Source organism: Sorex fumeus, unplaced genomic scaffold (assembly GCF_029834395.1).
Source record: "Sorex fumeus unplaced genomic scaffold, SorFum_2.1 ptg000122l, whole genome shotgun sequence".
NCBI classification, from domain to species: Eukaryota; Metazoa; Chordata; class Mammalia; order Eulipotyphla; family Soricidae; genus Sorex; species Sorex fumeus.
Genome location: NW_026606179.1, coordinates 32,932,108 through 32,944,759, shown reverse-complemented (window position 1 = coordinate 32,944,759; position 12,652 = coordinate 32,932,108). Strand labels below are relative to the sequence as shown.

Here is a 12,652-nt window from a genome sequence, read left to right as displayed (position 1 = left end):
GGAAAACAACACCATTGAAAGCATTTCAGTACCTCTCTGCCAGCTACTGCAGAAACACGGGGACTCGGCAGACATGCAGGAAATCAATTCTATCCAGGGAAGAGTTAACAAATCAAACTCTGTAGGACTTTAATAAGTGGATTAAAAGTAGCCTCTTCATAAAAACAAAATATTTCTTCCTCAAGGCAATTGTTATCTACAAAGGAAAAATGATTTCATATCCTTGGTCCATAAAGAAGACACATTTATTTACATTCTCAATGGACTAAAAGAGGTTTTAAACTGTCACAATTAAAACAGTATGCTTCCAAAAATATCTTATGATCGATGCACTTAACTTAAAGCTTCAGGTATTAATAACTTCATTTAGACTTCTTAAAAAACCAACACAAAAACGTACTTTCTAGAGTGCAAAATGCTTCTTATTAAATACTTCAGTAACACAAAAGCGATTTGTATTGAAACACAGGAATCCTTTTTCCGCAGGATCGTCACCACAAAGACATCCATTGCCGGCAATGGACGTGGAACAGCACTGCCAGCCCGCGTGGAGTTTCCGCCGGAGACCCGTGCGTGCGCCAGGCTCTGCTGCGGACGCGCTCCCCGTCACTTGTACAGGCTCATGGTCGGGCTCTGGTACATGCACATGTACGCGTCACACAGGAGTCTCCGTGCACAGCCTTGGATCCTTCTGGAGTCCAAGGAATGCAGTTCCTCCAGAGACATCTTCAAGTACTCTCCAATCTCGGGGCAGGGCGTCACTTGGGGAATGTTGAAGCCGTTCTGACCACCTGTGGGAAGAGGAGGTGCTCGCTTTAGGGCCAGCAAGTTCTCAACCTTTTGGCTGCCCCAAACAACTTTACAGGACTAAACTACCCAGTTACAAACTATTTTAAAAAAATATTGTTTTTAAAGCTAATTTTCTGACAACTTCCATTCTTGAATTCAGAAGATTCCTGGACCAACAGTGAAACTGGTGTGAAACTCCCTCCCCTCCCCTCCTCTCCCCTCCCTTCCCCTCCCCTCTCCCCCCCCTCCTCCCACCCCCCCACCCCGCCCAAAACCTACTTTCCAGGCCTCCCTCTAGCTAGGGAGAGCATGTGAGGGCACACAACCACACAACCACACACACACACACACACACACACTTACTTTCAAACACTTCCACATTCTTCTGTCCCAGACACAAACACGTGTCCGCTCCCCTGTGGGAGTCCAACTTAGACCAAGGGACACTGAATCCTACTGTGGTCCCTCACATTACAAAACCCTATTGATGCCACAGCAGCAAGGCCTGACAGGACACACGGACAAATGGAGAGACTACAGGGTTGGTTCTAGGGAGTCAGGGAAAAAACCAAACCCTCCGCATCTTCTAAGCAGCTGACTCCCCGATGCTCCTGCACTAGACTGTCCAACACCAATGTTAACCGGAACAGGGGAGGCAGCTCTGTGGGTGGAGCTGTGGGCTGTGCTTCCCACCCCAAGTCTCTGAGACAAGAAGCAGCACTGGGAAGCTTGGCTGAAACTGGGCCTCTGGTGAAAAGGCGACTGCAGGGGGGCCAAGGGTCAGATGAACCAAGCAGATCCAAACTCGGCTTTAAAATAGAAAGATGCGGGGCTGGAGTGATAGCACAGCGGGTAGGGTGTTGACCTTGCACGCGGCTGACCCAAGTTCAATTCCCAGCATCCCATATGATCCCCCGAGCACCGCCAGGAGTAATTCCTAAGTGCAAAGCCAGGAGTAACCCCTGTACATTGCCAGGTGTGACCCAAAAAGCAAGAAACAAAACAAAACAAAAAATCTAAAACAAAACAAAACAAACAAACACTGTCCTCCTGTTGTTCATCGATTTGCTCAAGTAATGTCATTACAGGCCCAGTAATGTCTCCATTTTGAGACTTGTTGTTGCTGTGTTTGGCATATCCAATACGTCACGGGGAGTTTGCCAGGCTTTGCCGTGCAGGCGAGATACTCTTAGTAGCTTGCCGGGCTCTCCGAGAGGGGTGGAGAAATTGAACCTGGCACCACAGGCAGCTTGCAAGGCAAACGCCCTACCGCTGTGCTATTGCTCCAGCCCCACATCTTTCTGTTTTAAAGCCGAGTCTGTATCTGCTTGGTCCATCTGACCTCCTAGCCCTGCCTGCAGTTACCTTTTCACCAGAGTCCCAGACTCAGCCAAGTTTCCCAACGCTGCCTCATGTCTCGGAGAAAGAAAAAAAAAAAACCAGAAAGATGCGAAGGATTCCGAAAACACAAGGGTTTGGGAAGATAACGACTTTGCACACTTGCCAGAAAGCTTGGCACACAGGCATGAAAGGAAAAATCACAGTCAGAAAGCGCAAGGCAGAACTGAAAAGCAAAAACCTCTGCTCTATCACCGGAAGAATTCTAGGGTCTGCTTCTTCCAGGAGGAGCCGCTGCCTGTGCAAACACCACAAGACTATGCCTGCAGTCTGGCAGCGGGCTTAGCTGAGGCGTTTCAGAACGCCCTGCTATGGCCCCTGAGGTACTCCTCACAGGCTTTGCTCACAGAACACTTTCTTCCTCAGGGAGGCCTGTCCCCTCCCTCCACCTCCCCACCTCCCCACCCCCCACCCCTCCACCACCCCTGGCTAGGAACCAGTTCCCGACAGTCAAATGGAGAGACCGCATGGAGGTAAAGAAAGTCTGAAACTACCATCTCGGTCAGCCATGCTGTCGAAGAAGAGCCAGGCCGAGTCATCCTTCCCGTACTTCACGAACGCCACGTAGTGGCTGGTCTCTATGCAGAGGACGGCGAAAAGCTCCATCTTCTGACAGGGGATGCAGCCATGCCTCCAGTCCCAGTCGGGCAGGTCCTTGGGCAGCGACACGGGGTTATACTGGTGGTTCAGCCTCTTGGGATGCAGGTGCACCTGCGGGGAGACACCAAGAGAACGTCCTTGGTGAGTGACACCAAGTGGCGGGGAGCTGCCTGGGCAGCAGAAGCACAGAAGCACTTTTGTGAAGGGCTTTTATTCCCACCCACCCACCCCCATTGAGGATTTTTTCATTTTGACTTCTCTTAAATGGGATCATGCTTCCCACGACAAACAACGGCCGGCCATCAAACACGGGGACACCCAGGAAGGGCAGCTGGACTTACTTGATTGTTGCAGGTTTTACAGAACTGCTTGATCTTCCCAGCCGAGATGTCGGGATCATCGTAGCACTCTCGACACTCGTACATGGCGAGCCCGCCACACACCCGGCACTGCCTGGGGGCTGAGACGGGGAGCGGGGCTGAGGGGTCTCTCAGAGACAAGGGTATGCAAAGCGACAAGCTTGCAAAAGGATGAAAGCTGCCAGGAGTGCTCTCTGAGCACTGCTAGCTAGGGCCCCCAACAACAACAAAATGGAAGTTTACACATTCATAATAATCCCTATATATGTGTGTTTGTGTTTATATGTATATGTATATATATATATATGTCAGATGTATATATAAAAAACACACAAGGTTCAACCTTTAACAACATGTTAGTGATCTCTTATAGAAGGGCTTAATGGCCCCTGGGTGAAATACAACAACCTCCCACACTTTCCTCGAAGGATACTTTTTTGTAGCATTTTTAGTAGTTTTTTCATAACAAAAAATACAAAATACATTATTTCGATTCTGCTTTGGGGCAGGGATTGGGGTTCGGATGGAAACATCCAAAATATGGCAGTGGGAAGGTGTAATGGTGGTGGGATTGCTGTTTGAACATTAAACGTAATGAAATATTGTGAACTACTTTATAAAATAAAAAATATATATATTTTTAAAAAAAAAACATGAATAATTCCTTCCTGTCCCCAGAAACTTTGTTTTCTATTTGGGGTGGGGTGGTGTGAGGAGGAACGTGGGGAGTGGAATCAAGCAGTACTCAAAGGCTTTCCCTGGCTCTGTACTTGGCAGGGGGTTGGGGGGGTCACTCCAGGCAGTGCTCAAGGGTCCCAGGAAGTGACAGGGATCAAACCTGGGACTCCTGCATGCAAAACATGTGCTCCCGCCCACTGAGCCATTTTTGCAGCCCCCGTCCCCAGAAACTTTAAAATTGTACCTCTCTGGATTCAGTACCTTTAAAGGCAGTTTCCCTAACCACAATGATTTCCTTTTAAAAAGAATGCGTTCTGGGGTCTTTTCTCCCAACCATCAAGGCCCACGGATAAAGATGCCAAAGTGCAGGACAGTACAAAGACAGAAACTGGAAGTGCTGGCGATTTCAGCTGACAAGTGGCAACCACCTGTCCGATCCTACAGTGCATTCTCTCCAGGAAATCTCTATCTGCAAGTTTCCGGCGGGGCAGGTGCAGATCCCACCTAGGGGACCTCTTTGGCACACTGGACTCTGTCACACGAGCGGAAGTGTCAGCCGCCTCGCTGAAGACACACAACCTCAGTCACCTCGGAGCTCTCCTGCCATTGGATCGGTTGGGTCTTAATTTCTCACCCGCGTGACAACAGACATAGTTTCAGTACATAGTGATTAGCATCTCTGATTTTTCTCAGGATAAATGCCCAGCTCTGAACTGACTGACTCAGCCTGCCCAGGCCTTTCATCTATTTGACTGCCCTTTAGAAAAACTGCCCGCCATGAGGCTTTTTTGCTCACAACTAGAGAGAACAACCTGATAAGGCTATTTCTGAAAATAAATACATCAATAAACCAGCATGTGGAAAATTACAACACTTACTGTCTTCAAGTAAATCCGTTATATTTAATTCCAGAGAAGGAAAAATTTTTTTGAAAAGTTTGAAGTCTTTTCCAAATCGAGGCATCTGAATGATCAGACATGATGGTGCCTAAAAGGACAAATAAACAAATGAACCCACATAGAGTCCAAGTGCTGAATAAAATGTTTTTCTGTGAAACCGAAATAGACTGTCACTGTCACTGTCCTCCTGCTGTTTATCGATTTGCTCGAGCAGGCCCAGTAACATCTCCATTTTGAGACTTGTTGTTGCTGTGTTTGGCATATTGAATACGTTGTGGGTAGCTTGCCAGGCTTTGCCATGCAGGCGAGATACTCTCGGTAGCTTGCCAGGTTCTCCGAAAGGGATGGAGGAATCGAACTCGGGTCAACCATGTAGGCTGCGTGCAAGGCAAACGCCCTACCGCTGTGCTATCGCTCCGGCCCCTGAAATAGACATGGCTGTTTATCAGCATGACTTCACCACCGAGCTGGGCCAGGAAGTCAGGATCCTGGAATGTGAAGGTGCAGGCACCAAGCAGCCACCTGCACACACAGAGGCCAGCCAGTTCCATTAGCAAATATGGGGCTACAGAGAGTGACCTTCTGCTGAATCAGTACTTCGGAAAATCTTGGTTTTGCAAGTAAGGAAACTGCCATCACTCAAGTCCACTCATTGGTCCTTAAAATTCAATAAATGAGTAACTGTGACTGTTGAGATTTTTCTAGAATATTCCTTCAGGAAAATGAATACTTTAAAAAAAAAAAAGTAAGCCACAAATGTGTACTGTAACATAATGATACTCAGTAAAGAGTCAAAAAAGGGGGCAATTTTTACCACTTTGTTCTAACCAGCCAATGTTAGTAAAGGTAAAGGTAAAGGTAAAGGCCCTCCCGTTGATCGTCGATTTGCTCGAGCGGGCCCAGTAACGTCTCCATTGGAGACTTTGTTGTTACTGTGTCTGGCATATTGAATACTCTCTCTCGGTAGCTTGCCGGGCTCTCCGAGAGGGGCGGAGGAATCGAACTCGGGTCGGCCATGTTGGCCGCTTGTAAGGCGAACACCCTACCTGCTGTGCTATCTTTTACTGTAGATCAAAGAGCAAACATCTTATTAAAATACACATGCATAACATACTTAGTATATGTAATATATTTTAATATACGTTAGGTTTTAAAATATAGTAGAGGGGCTGGAGTGATAGTACAGCAGGTAAGGCATTTGCCTTGCAGGTGGCCAACCCGGGTTCAATCCCCAGTATCCCATATGGTCCCCCAAGCACCACCGGGGGTAATTCCTGAGCAGAGAGCCAGGAGTAACCCCTGAGCATCACTGGGTATGACCCAAAAAGCAAAACTAAAATAAAATAAAATATATTAGAAAAACATGTCTTTTTTGCTCTAAATTAATTAAAGCTTTCAAATTACATATTGGCTTGATATCATTAGACCAAAAATCCAAAAATTCCCATCCTTTAGAGAGAGAACAAGGGGGAATGCTCTGCCACAGAGGTAGGGTGGGATGGGAGGGACAGGGGGTAGAAGGGAAACTGGGATCAGTGGTGGTGGAGAATGGGCACTGGTGGAAGGATGGGTATTCGATCATTGTATAACTGAAACCCAAGCACAAAAATTTGTAAATCTACAACTGTACCTCATGGTGTTTCACTAATAAAAATAAATTAAAAAAATTCCCATCCTTTAATTCTAATGCAGATCTTCCTTAAGGACAAAGTTAAAACACGGAACTTTTAAAAAAACATTTTGCTAACACTTTGTGTTTCTAACTATTGTCACTGGGTTAAAGGTAATAGCTTTTCAATACTGATACTGGCAAACGCCATGACTTTCATATAAAGATACAGTAAGTAATTGCCACTAACCTCTGCAAATTTCAGGTTACTGTTGATAAATGACCATTCTAACAACTGCTGAATTGTAGGCACTCCAACCTTTTCATTTTTTTCCATAAATATTTGATAGAAGTAACAATCTTGTACTTTTTGACCCGCTGATCTAAAAATACAGGGTAAAACGCTTAAGATTTATGAAATGCTTAGATAAAAATGATCCAGTAGTATTTAAAACTAGGAAAATTAATGATAAAACTCTAGATAGAACAACAGGGGCGAAGACAATCATGCAATAGATAGATGCCTAAGACCTTAAAAATGTTTCCTTGTTTTGGGGCCAGAGCAATAGTACAGCAGGTAGGGCATTTGCCTTGCATGTGGCCAGCCCCAGTTCGATCCTGGGCATCCCATATGGTCCCCTGAGCATCACCAGGAGTAATTCCTGAGTACAGAGTCAGTAATAACCCCTGAGCATTGTCAGGTTTGACCCAAAAAATTAGCACTGTTATTAGCACTGTCCTCCCGTTGTTCATCGATTTGCTCGAGCAGGCCCAGTAACGTCTCCATTGTGAGACTTGTTGTTACTGTGTTTGGCATGTTGAATACGTCACAGGTAGCTTGCCAGGCTTTGCCGTGCGGGCCAGATATTCTCAGTAGCTTGCCAGGCTCTCGGAGAGAGGGGTGGAGGAATCAAACCTGGCTGGGCCAGCTGGCTGCGCGCAAAGCAAACACCCTACCACTGTGCTATCGCTCCAGCACCCCACCCCCCCACCCTGGAAAAAAAAAGTTTTTGTGTTTAATCTTTAATACTAAAGAACTTCTTTAGTGATCAGGAAAATGGCAATGCAATAACATATGCGATTAAGAAGCACTGGCAAACAATACTAACCAGAAGTTGAAATCATATGATTCGACTTTATGCCCAGATCCTAGAAATCTGTAAAAGGTGTTTAATGCTTGGAACAGGATAAGACAGCCTTGTATGCCTGGTGGGGACAGACCCTGGGAGACTGTCTAGACCAGAATTTCTTCTCATTTCATTCTGCTCCTTCCTGCTCAAGAACTCTGTGCATCTTTAGTCTTTTCGTCTTTAAATTTGAGTCTGTCAAAAATTCCCATAAATCTTAAACTATTATCTTCCAAATGATGCTTCTTTGCCTGCCCCGCCTACCCCCCTCTCTCCTTCTCTCCCTCTCTCTCATTTCCTACTAAAATGACAACTGGAATTTATTGTGCAGGCCTCTTATCTGCCAACTGTTTATCTCCCTGGGATGCATTAAGGCTATTTTCTTCAGATCTATCTTCCAAAAGAGAAAATCTCTCTTTAACATCTCTCTTTAACAGTACATATTTAAAATCTCTCTTTAACAGTACATATTTAACAGTACATATTGTGGGGGTACCTCTTTCAAGATATATATGATATGAGATATATATTTATTTATATTTGTTTCTAGAACTTTCATTTTTGTTTACCAAAATTTTTAAAATCAAATCAGCATTTGTCCTCCAAAGGAATCTGAGTTCTTTTGTTTCTTCAGTCACTGATGAGTATAGACTCTCTTAGAGTGTCTTACTATTTCAGACTGTAAAGAGATTTGTTCTATTTGTTGAATCTGCTGATTCTCATCCAGAAAGAAAGTCTCATGGAGGGGAGAGATTAAAAAAAGACTAATTTAGCAATATCTTTATATCTTGCCATAGTCTCTAAATCTGTGGCTCCACAGGAAGAGTCCTGGGCAGGAGGGTGAGCCTCAGGGAAGACTCAGATACTGAGCTCTGCTCCCCCTCTAGAAGCACTATGCTTCCCCTGTGTTAGAATCGTCCTATGATGGGGCCAGAGAGGTAGTACAGTAGGTAGGGCCTGCCTTGCACATGGCTGACCCAGGTTTGATCTCCAACATCCCATATGGTCCCACAAACACCGCTAAGAGTAATTCCTGAGTGCATGAGACAGGAGTAAGTCCTGTGCACTGCTGGGTGTGACTCAAACACACGCAAACAAACAAACAAAAAAAAAACAGAGTTGTCCTATGATATTACTGGGAATGTAGGACATCTTTATTGCTATGTTATTACAGGCAATGCAATCCATAAGTGTTTGGGGATATTGAAAAAAAAAAGACAACTATTTTAATCACCTGGAATCCCAAGATGAGAAACAAAAGTCAATTTTTTTCACCCAAACGGCCAGCTAGATTTCCTACCTTGGGCACTTAACATATCCAGCCTTCCTCCTTTGTATTTGAAGGGTTATGTCTAAGATAATGCAATATGACATAGAGTTATTTCTATTTCTGAGCTCCTATTCAATTCTATAGATCTGTATTTCTAATTTTAAACCAGTATCACACTGTTTTAATGCCTATTGCTTTGCCTTTATAGCTTATAATAGAACTCTTAAAAATAAAGGCTCCAAAGTTTTCATTTTATCATGTAGAGAATTCCAAAATTACTCCACTGAATTCCTTCCCTCCCACCCTGCCAAGTGTCAAAATCTTGCTTATGTACAAACTGCTTCATAAAAAATTATTGTCTTTATTTAGATTCCTATATGGACATAATCTCTTTCATTAGTCATCTATCAGCTCTGTGAAAGTATTTAAAAAAAACTCAATAGACTAATTTCTTGATATTTTATACTTTCATGAGATCCCAAATACTCCCCTCTTCATATCTGCTAGAAGATACATAGAAAGGCCTTTGATTTATCCATGATTATTTTCTATATGGCCATATTAAAAATTCTTTTCAATTCAATAGATAACTATTTCTAAATTATTCCCTATTATTTTCTTGGTATAACTTAGCAACATGAAAAGATAAAACATTGATATTTTATTACTGATGTTGTGGAGCATGACTTATTTCATCAATTTAGAACTTCTCAACTATAACTGTGGTATTGTCCATCCCTCCATCTTATTCAACAACTCAACTCTGGCCATCAAGCAACATCACATAAGACACAGAGACAAGTAAAAGTTCTTGTTTGTCTGTGATAGAGAAGTAAATAAAACGTCAGCAAAATTCTCAGGAGAAAAACCCAGGCTCAACACCAAGGGACTCACCGCTGGGCTACTAGCCGGGTCTCGTCCCCAGAGATGCTGGGTCTGGCTCAAAGCACAAACCAAATTTGACATAATTACATAAGGAAAAAATTGGGGGGGGGGATAATATTTACTAGTAGACACACATATATATTGGATTTATTCTACAAGCGTGACTTTGTGAACAATGATTAAAATTAATTTACACTGGAGAAACCTCACAGGTTCAAGACCCAGATGCAAATACAATAGTAGGCAATCACCAAGGAAATGGTTTCTATTGAATGGCAGTGAAAGGAAAACTTTCTATTTTTTTCCCCAATGCTTTATTAGTCATGTAAACATTTACCTTATTTTTAATAAAGGCTCTACCCTTAAAATATGATGAAACAGAATATTCAAGAACTCTTCAGGATCTAGGAGAAAAATAAAAACAAGTCAGTCACAGAAAAATTTTCAAATCATTCTGGTTATACCTCCATACTGAATTCAATGCCGTAAGCAACAGTCTATCCATTAAAACACAGTACTCCAGCTGATTCCCAGAACCACCAGGAATGATCTCTGCACACCACTGGGTGTTGCCCCAAATACCGCACCCCCACCCCCAGAAAAAAAAAGGCAGTTCTTTAGTTTTCCTGTAAAAATGAAGAGAAGGAATACTGAAAGATATAGAAAAATATATGTTTTAATTTTGCTACACCTATTGCATTTGAAAAGGCATCATATCTCACACGTGGTAAATAATAGCCTCAAAACAGTTAAAATAAGCTGCCTCCATATTTGGTCAGGAAGTGAAAATCTACTTTTCCTGAGTAAGTGCCTCAGCTGCAAATAGATTAAAACACTGCCTCTGACCATGAGTTTAAGTCTAGTCTACCATTTGCTACCTCCTTTTATAACAAGAAAAAAGCAAAGCGGTGGAAAAGTGGGTGGTGCCTCCACACACCCCTTTACCACCATGTCAAGAACAATTTCAAACATCAATTTGATGGGAAGGAAGGAACTTTGATTCGTTACTGTCATATGTCATGATCGACAATTTCACAAAGGGATTCATTACTCCACATCATCACGCCCTCTTAGAAGAAAGCATCTTACAAAAGGTGGAGGAAAGGCACTCAGAGGGGGAAGAAAAAAATCAACCTAGTTTCAAATAAACCCCGCAGAACTACCAGGTGCCCATTTCGGTCAATGCCTTAGCCATGTGCTCTACAAAGCATCTTCCGGTGGGAGTGACAGAAATGATAGTAGTGACAGAAGGTATCAGGGGCCCCACTGGGGATTCTCAGCCGAGCTGGCCAGCAGACCAATACAAGGGCTTGGGTATGCAAGGCCACTTAGGCCCTGAGGTATTGGGGATCACCTGGGCCACCCCAGTGGCGCCAGGGGGCCTTTGGGCCAGTCTGGGCGATGCTCCAGAAACCACACACAGAGCCAGCAGTTGAACCCGATCAGGCACGTGAGAGGCACATTGCTGGAAGCCCCAGCCCTCAGATGATCCCGAATGCATAGACTATGAATTAAGAGAGTCACCTTTTTCTTCAGACGTAAACCCTGAGGCAGCCTCAACTTTTTCAAGAATTTTCCTCAGTTTCATGATCTTTGTGGCACACACGTATCCATATCTGCGTTGGTAAAAATGAACAGATGATTAATCCTGGCTACATGAACCCATTTTTATGGCGACATGTTTCTTACACAACCCCAGCAGGGCACTACTATCACAGGCTTCTTTTCAAGTTTGTAAAATTAAACATTTAGAATTATCTCAGAACCTGCGATAACCTAACAACACAAAACAAAACCTGTCAGAGACTTGTACGAGGAAAAACATTTTTAAATTTGTGATGACCTGCTTTCAATAATATCATTTATAAGCAATGATAGGAATGTCAGCATTTATTTTATAGAACAGAACATACAGTATTTGGGGAACAAAAAGTACCTTTAGCAAAAGAACAAAATCGTCACCGAAGGGGAGGAAGAGAGAGGGAAGGATAAGAAATGAGCCTGTAAGACCTGCAATCTCTGCCTACAGAACCACTGTCTGCCTACAGGACTCATTCAGGAGGTCACCACAGATCCCCCAGAAAATTCTCCTTCCAAAAAGTGCTTTGGAGGAAACCTGAGAAGCCAGGATGAAACATGAAGGCATCTGAGGATGCGCTAACCCTAGATCTCCACTTTTTATAGTGTCTACTCCTGAGCTCTGCACTGAACGTCTATGACTTCCACCATGATCTCAACTGTGAGTCACTGGGAGCAGCAAAACAATGAGTGTGGAAAACCAGGTTCTCTGTGTCCGAGAACCCTACAATGGAGAAAGCCCACAGGCCACCACACAAAGGCATGGCCAGCAAGGGTTCTTTACTGCAACAGGGCAGCCCACCTGGCTGTGGAGAGGTGATCACATCTGGCTAACCGGATTCTTAACCAGTTCTTAACTGGTTGGATAAGAGTATCCAAAGAACTTTGTTTACTAATGGACTTACTGTGTTTGGAAGGAAAGAAGGGAGTGTTAATACACTTAAAGAGATTTGGATTTCATCTCTTCTGCCCTAAGATCAATTATACAAGGAGAAACTAGTACATTTAAAAATACATAGTTAAAACAAAAAATAACTGATGTAGAGGCCAGAGAAATAGTGGGCAGGGCACTGTCCTTGCATGAGGTCAACTGGGATTCAATCCCTAGCACCCCATATGATCCCTAAGCAGAGAGCCAGGAGTAGTCCCTGAGCCCTATCAGATGTGGTTCCAAACACCCCCACCCAAAATAAGATTAAATAAAATAAACAAAAACTATTGATGTAAAAATCATGGCCCTTAAAAAAAAAGAAATAGTCTTTTTCATCATTAAGAATTTAAGGAAGGACCAGAGAGATAGTACAAAGAGTGAGGTACAGTGGACTCTGCTTCAACCTTGGACAGCAAATACGGGGCCCCCTGAGTACTCCCAGGAGTAACCCCTGAACACTGCTGGTGGTGGCTCAAACCAAAACCAAACAATCTGAGGACAACAAAAGATTAAGTGGGAAAATTTGTTT

General features: G+C 43.6%; 1 protein-coding gene across 4 annotated transcripts in view; it reads right to left on the bottom strand.

Moving 5' to 3' along the window:
• Positions 1–229: 229 nt before the first annotated feature.
• The window catches only part of CYLD (CYLD lysine 63 deubiquitinase), a 67,643-nt gene continuing 55,220 nt past the window's right edge, over positions 230–12,652 (bottom strand). For all 4 annotated transcript variants that reach the window (XM_056136224.1, XM_056136226.1, XM_056136227.1 and 1 more), the window contains 7 exons: positions 11,139–11,230; positions 9,952–10,018; positions 6,583–6,715; positions 4,703–4,811; positions 3,129–3,247; positions 2,682–2,898; positions 230–791 (listed from right to left, as the gene is read on the bottom strand). In XM_056136224.1, coding sequence (XP_055992199.1) covers positions 607–791; positions 2,682–2,898; positions 3,129–3,247; positions 4,703–4,811; positions 6,583–6,715; positions 9,952–10,018; positions 11,139–11,230 — 922 coding nt within the window. In that variant the 3' untranslated portion in view covers positions 230–606. The remainder of the gene's footprint in view (positions 792–2,681; positions 2,899–3,128; positions 3,248–4,702; positions 4,812–6,582; positions 6,716–9,951; positions 10,019–11,138; positions 11,231–12,652) is intronic.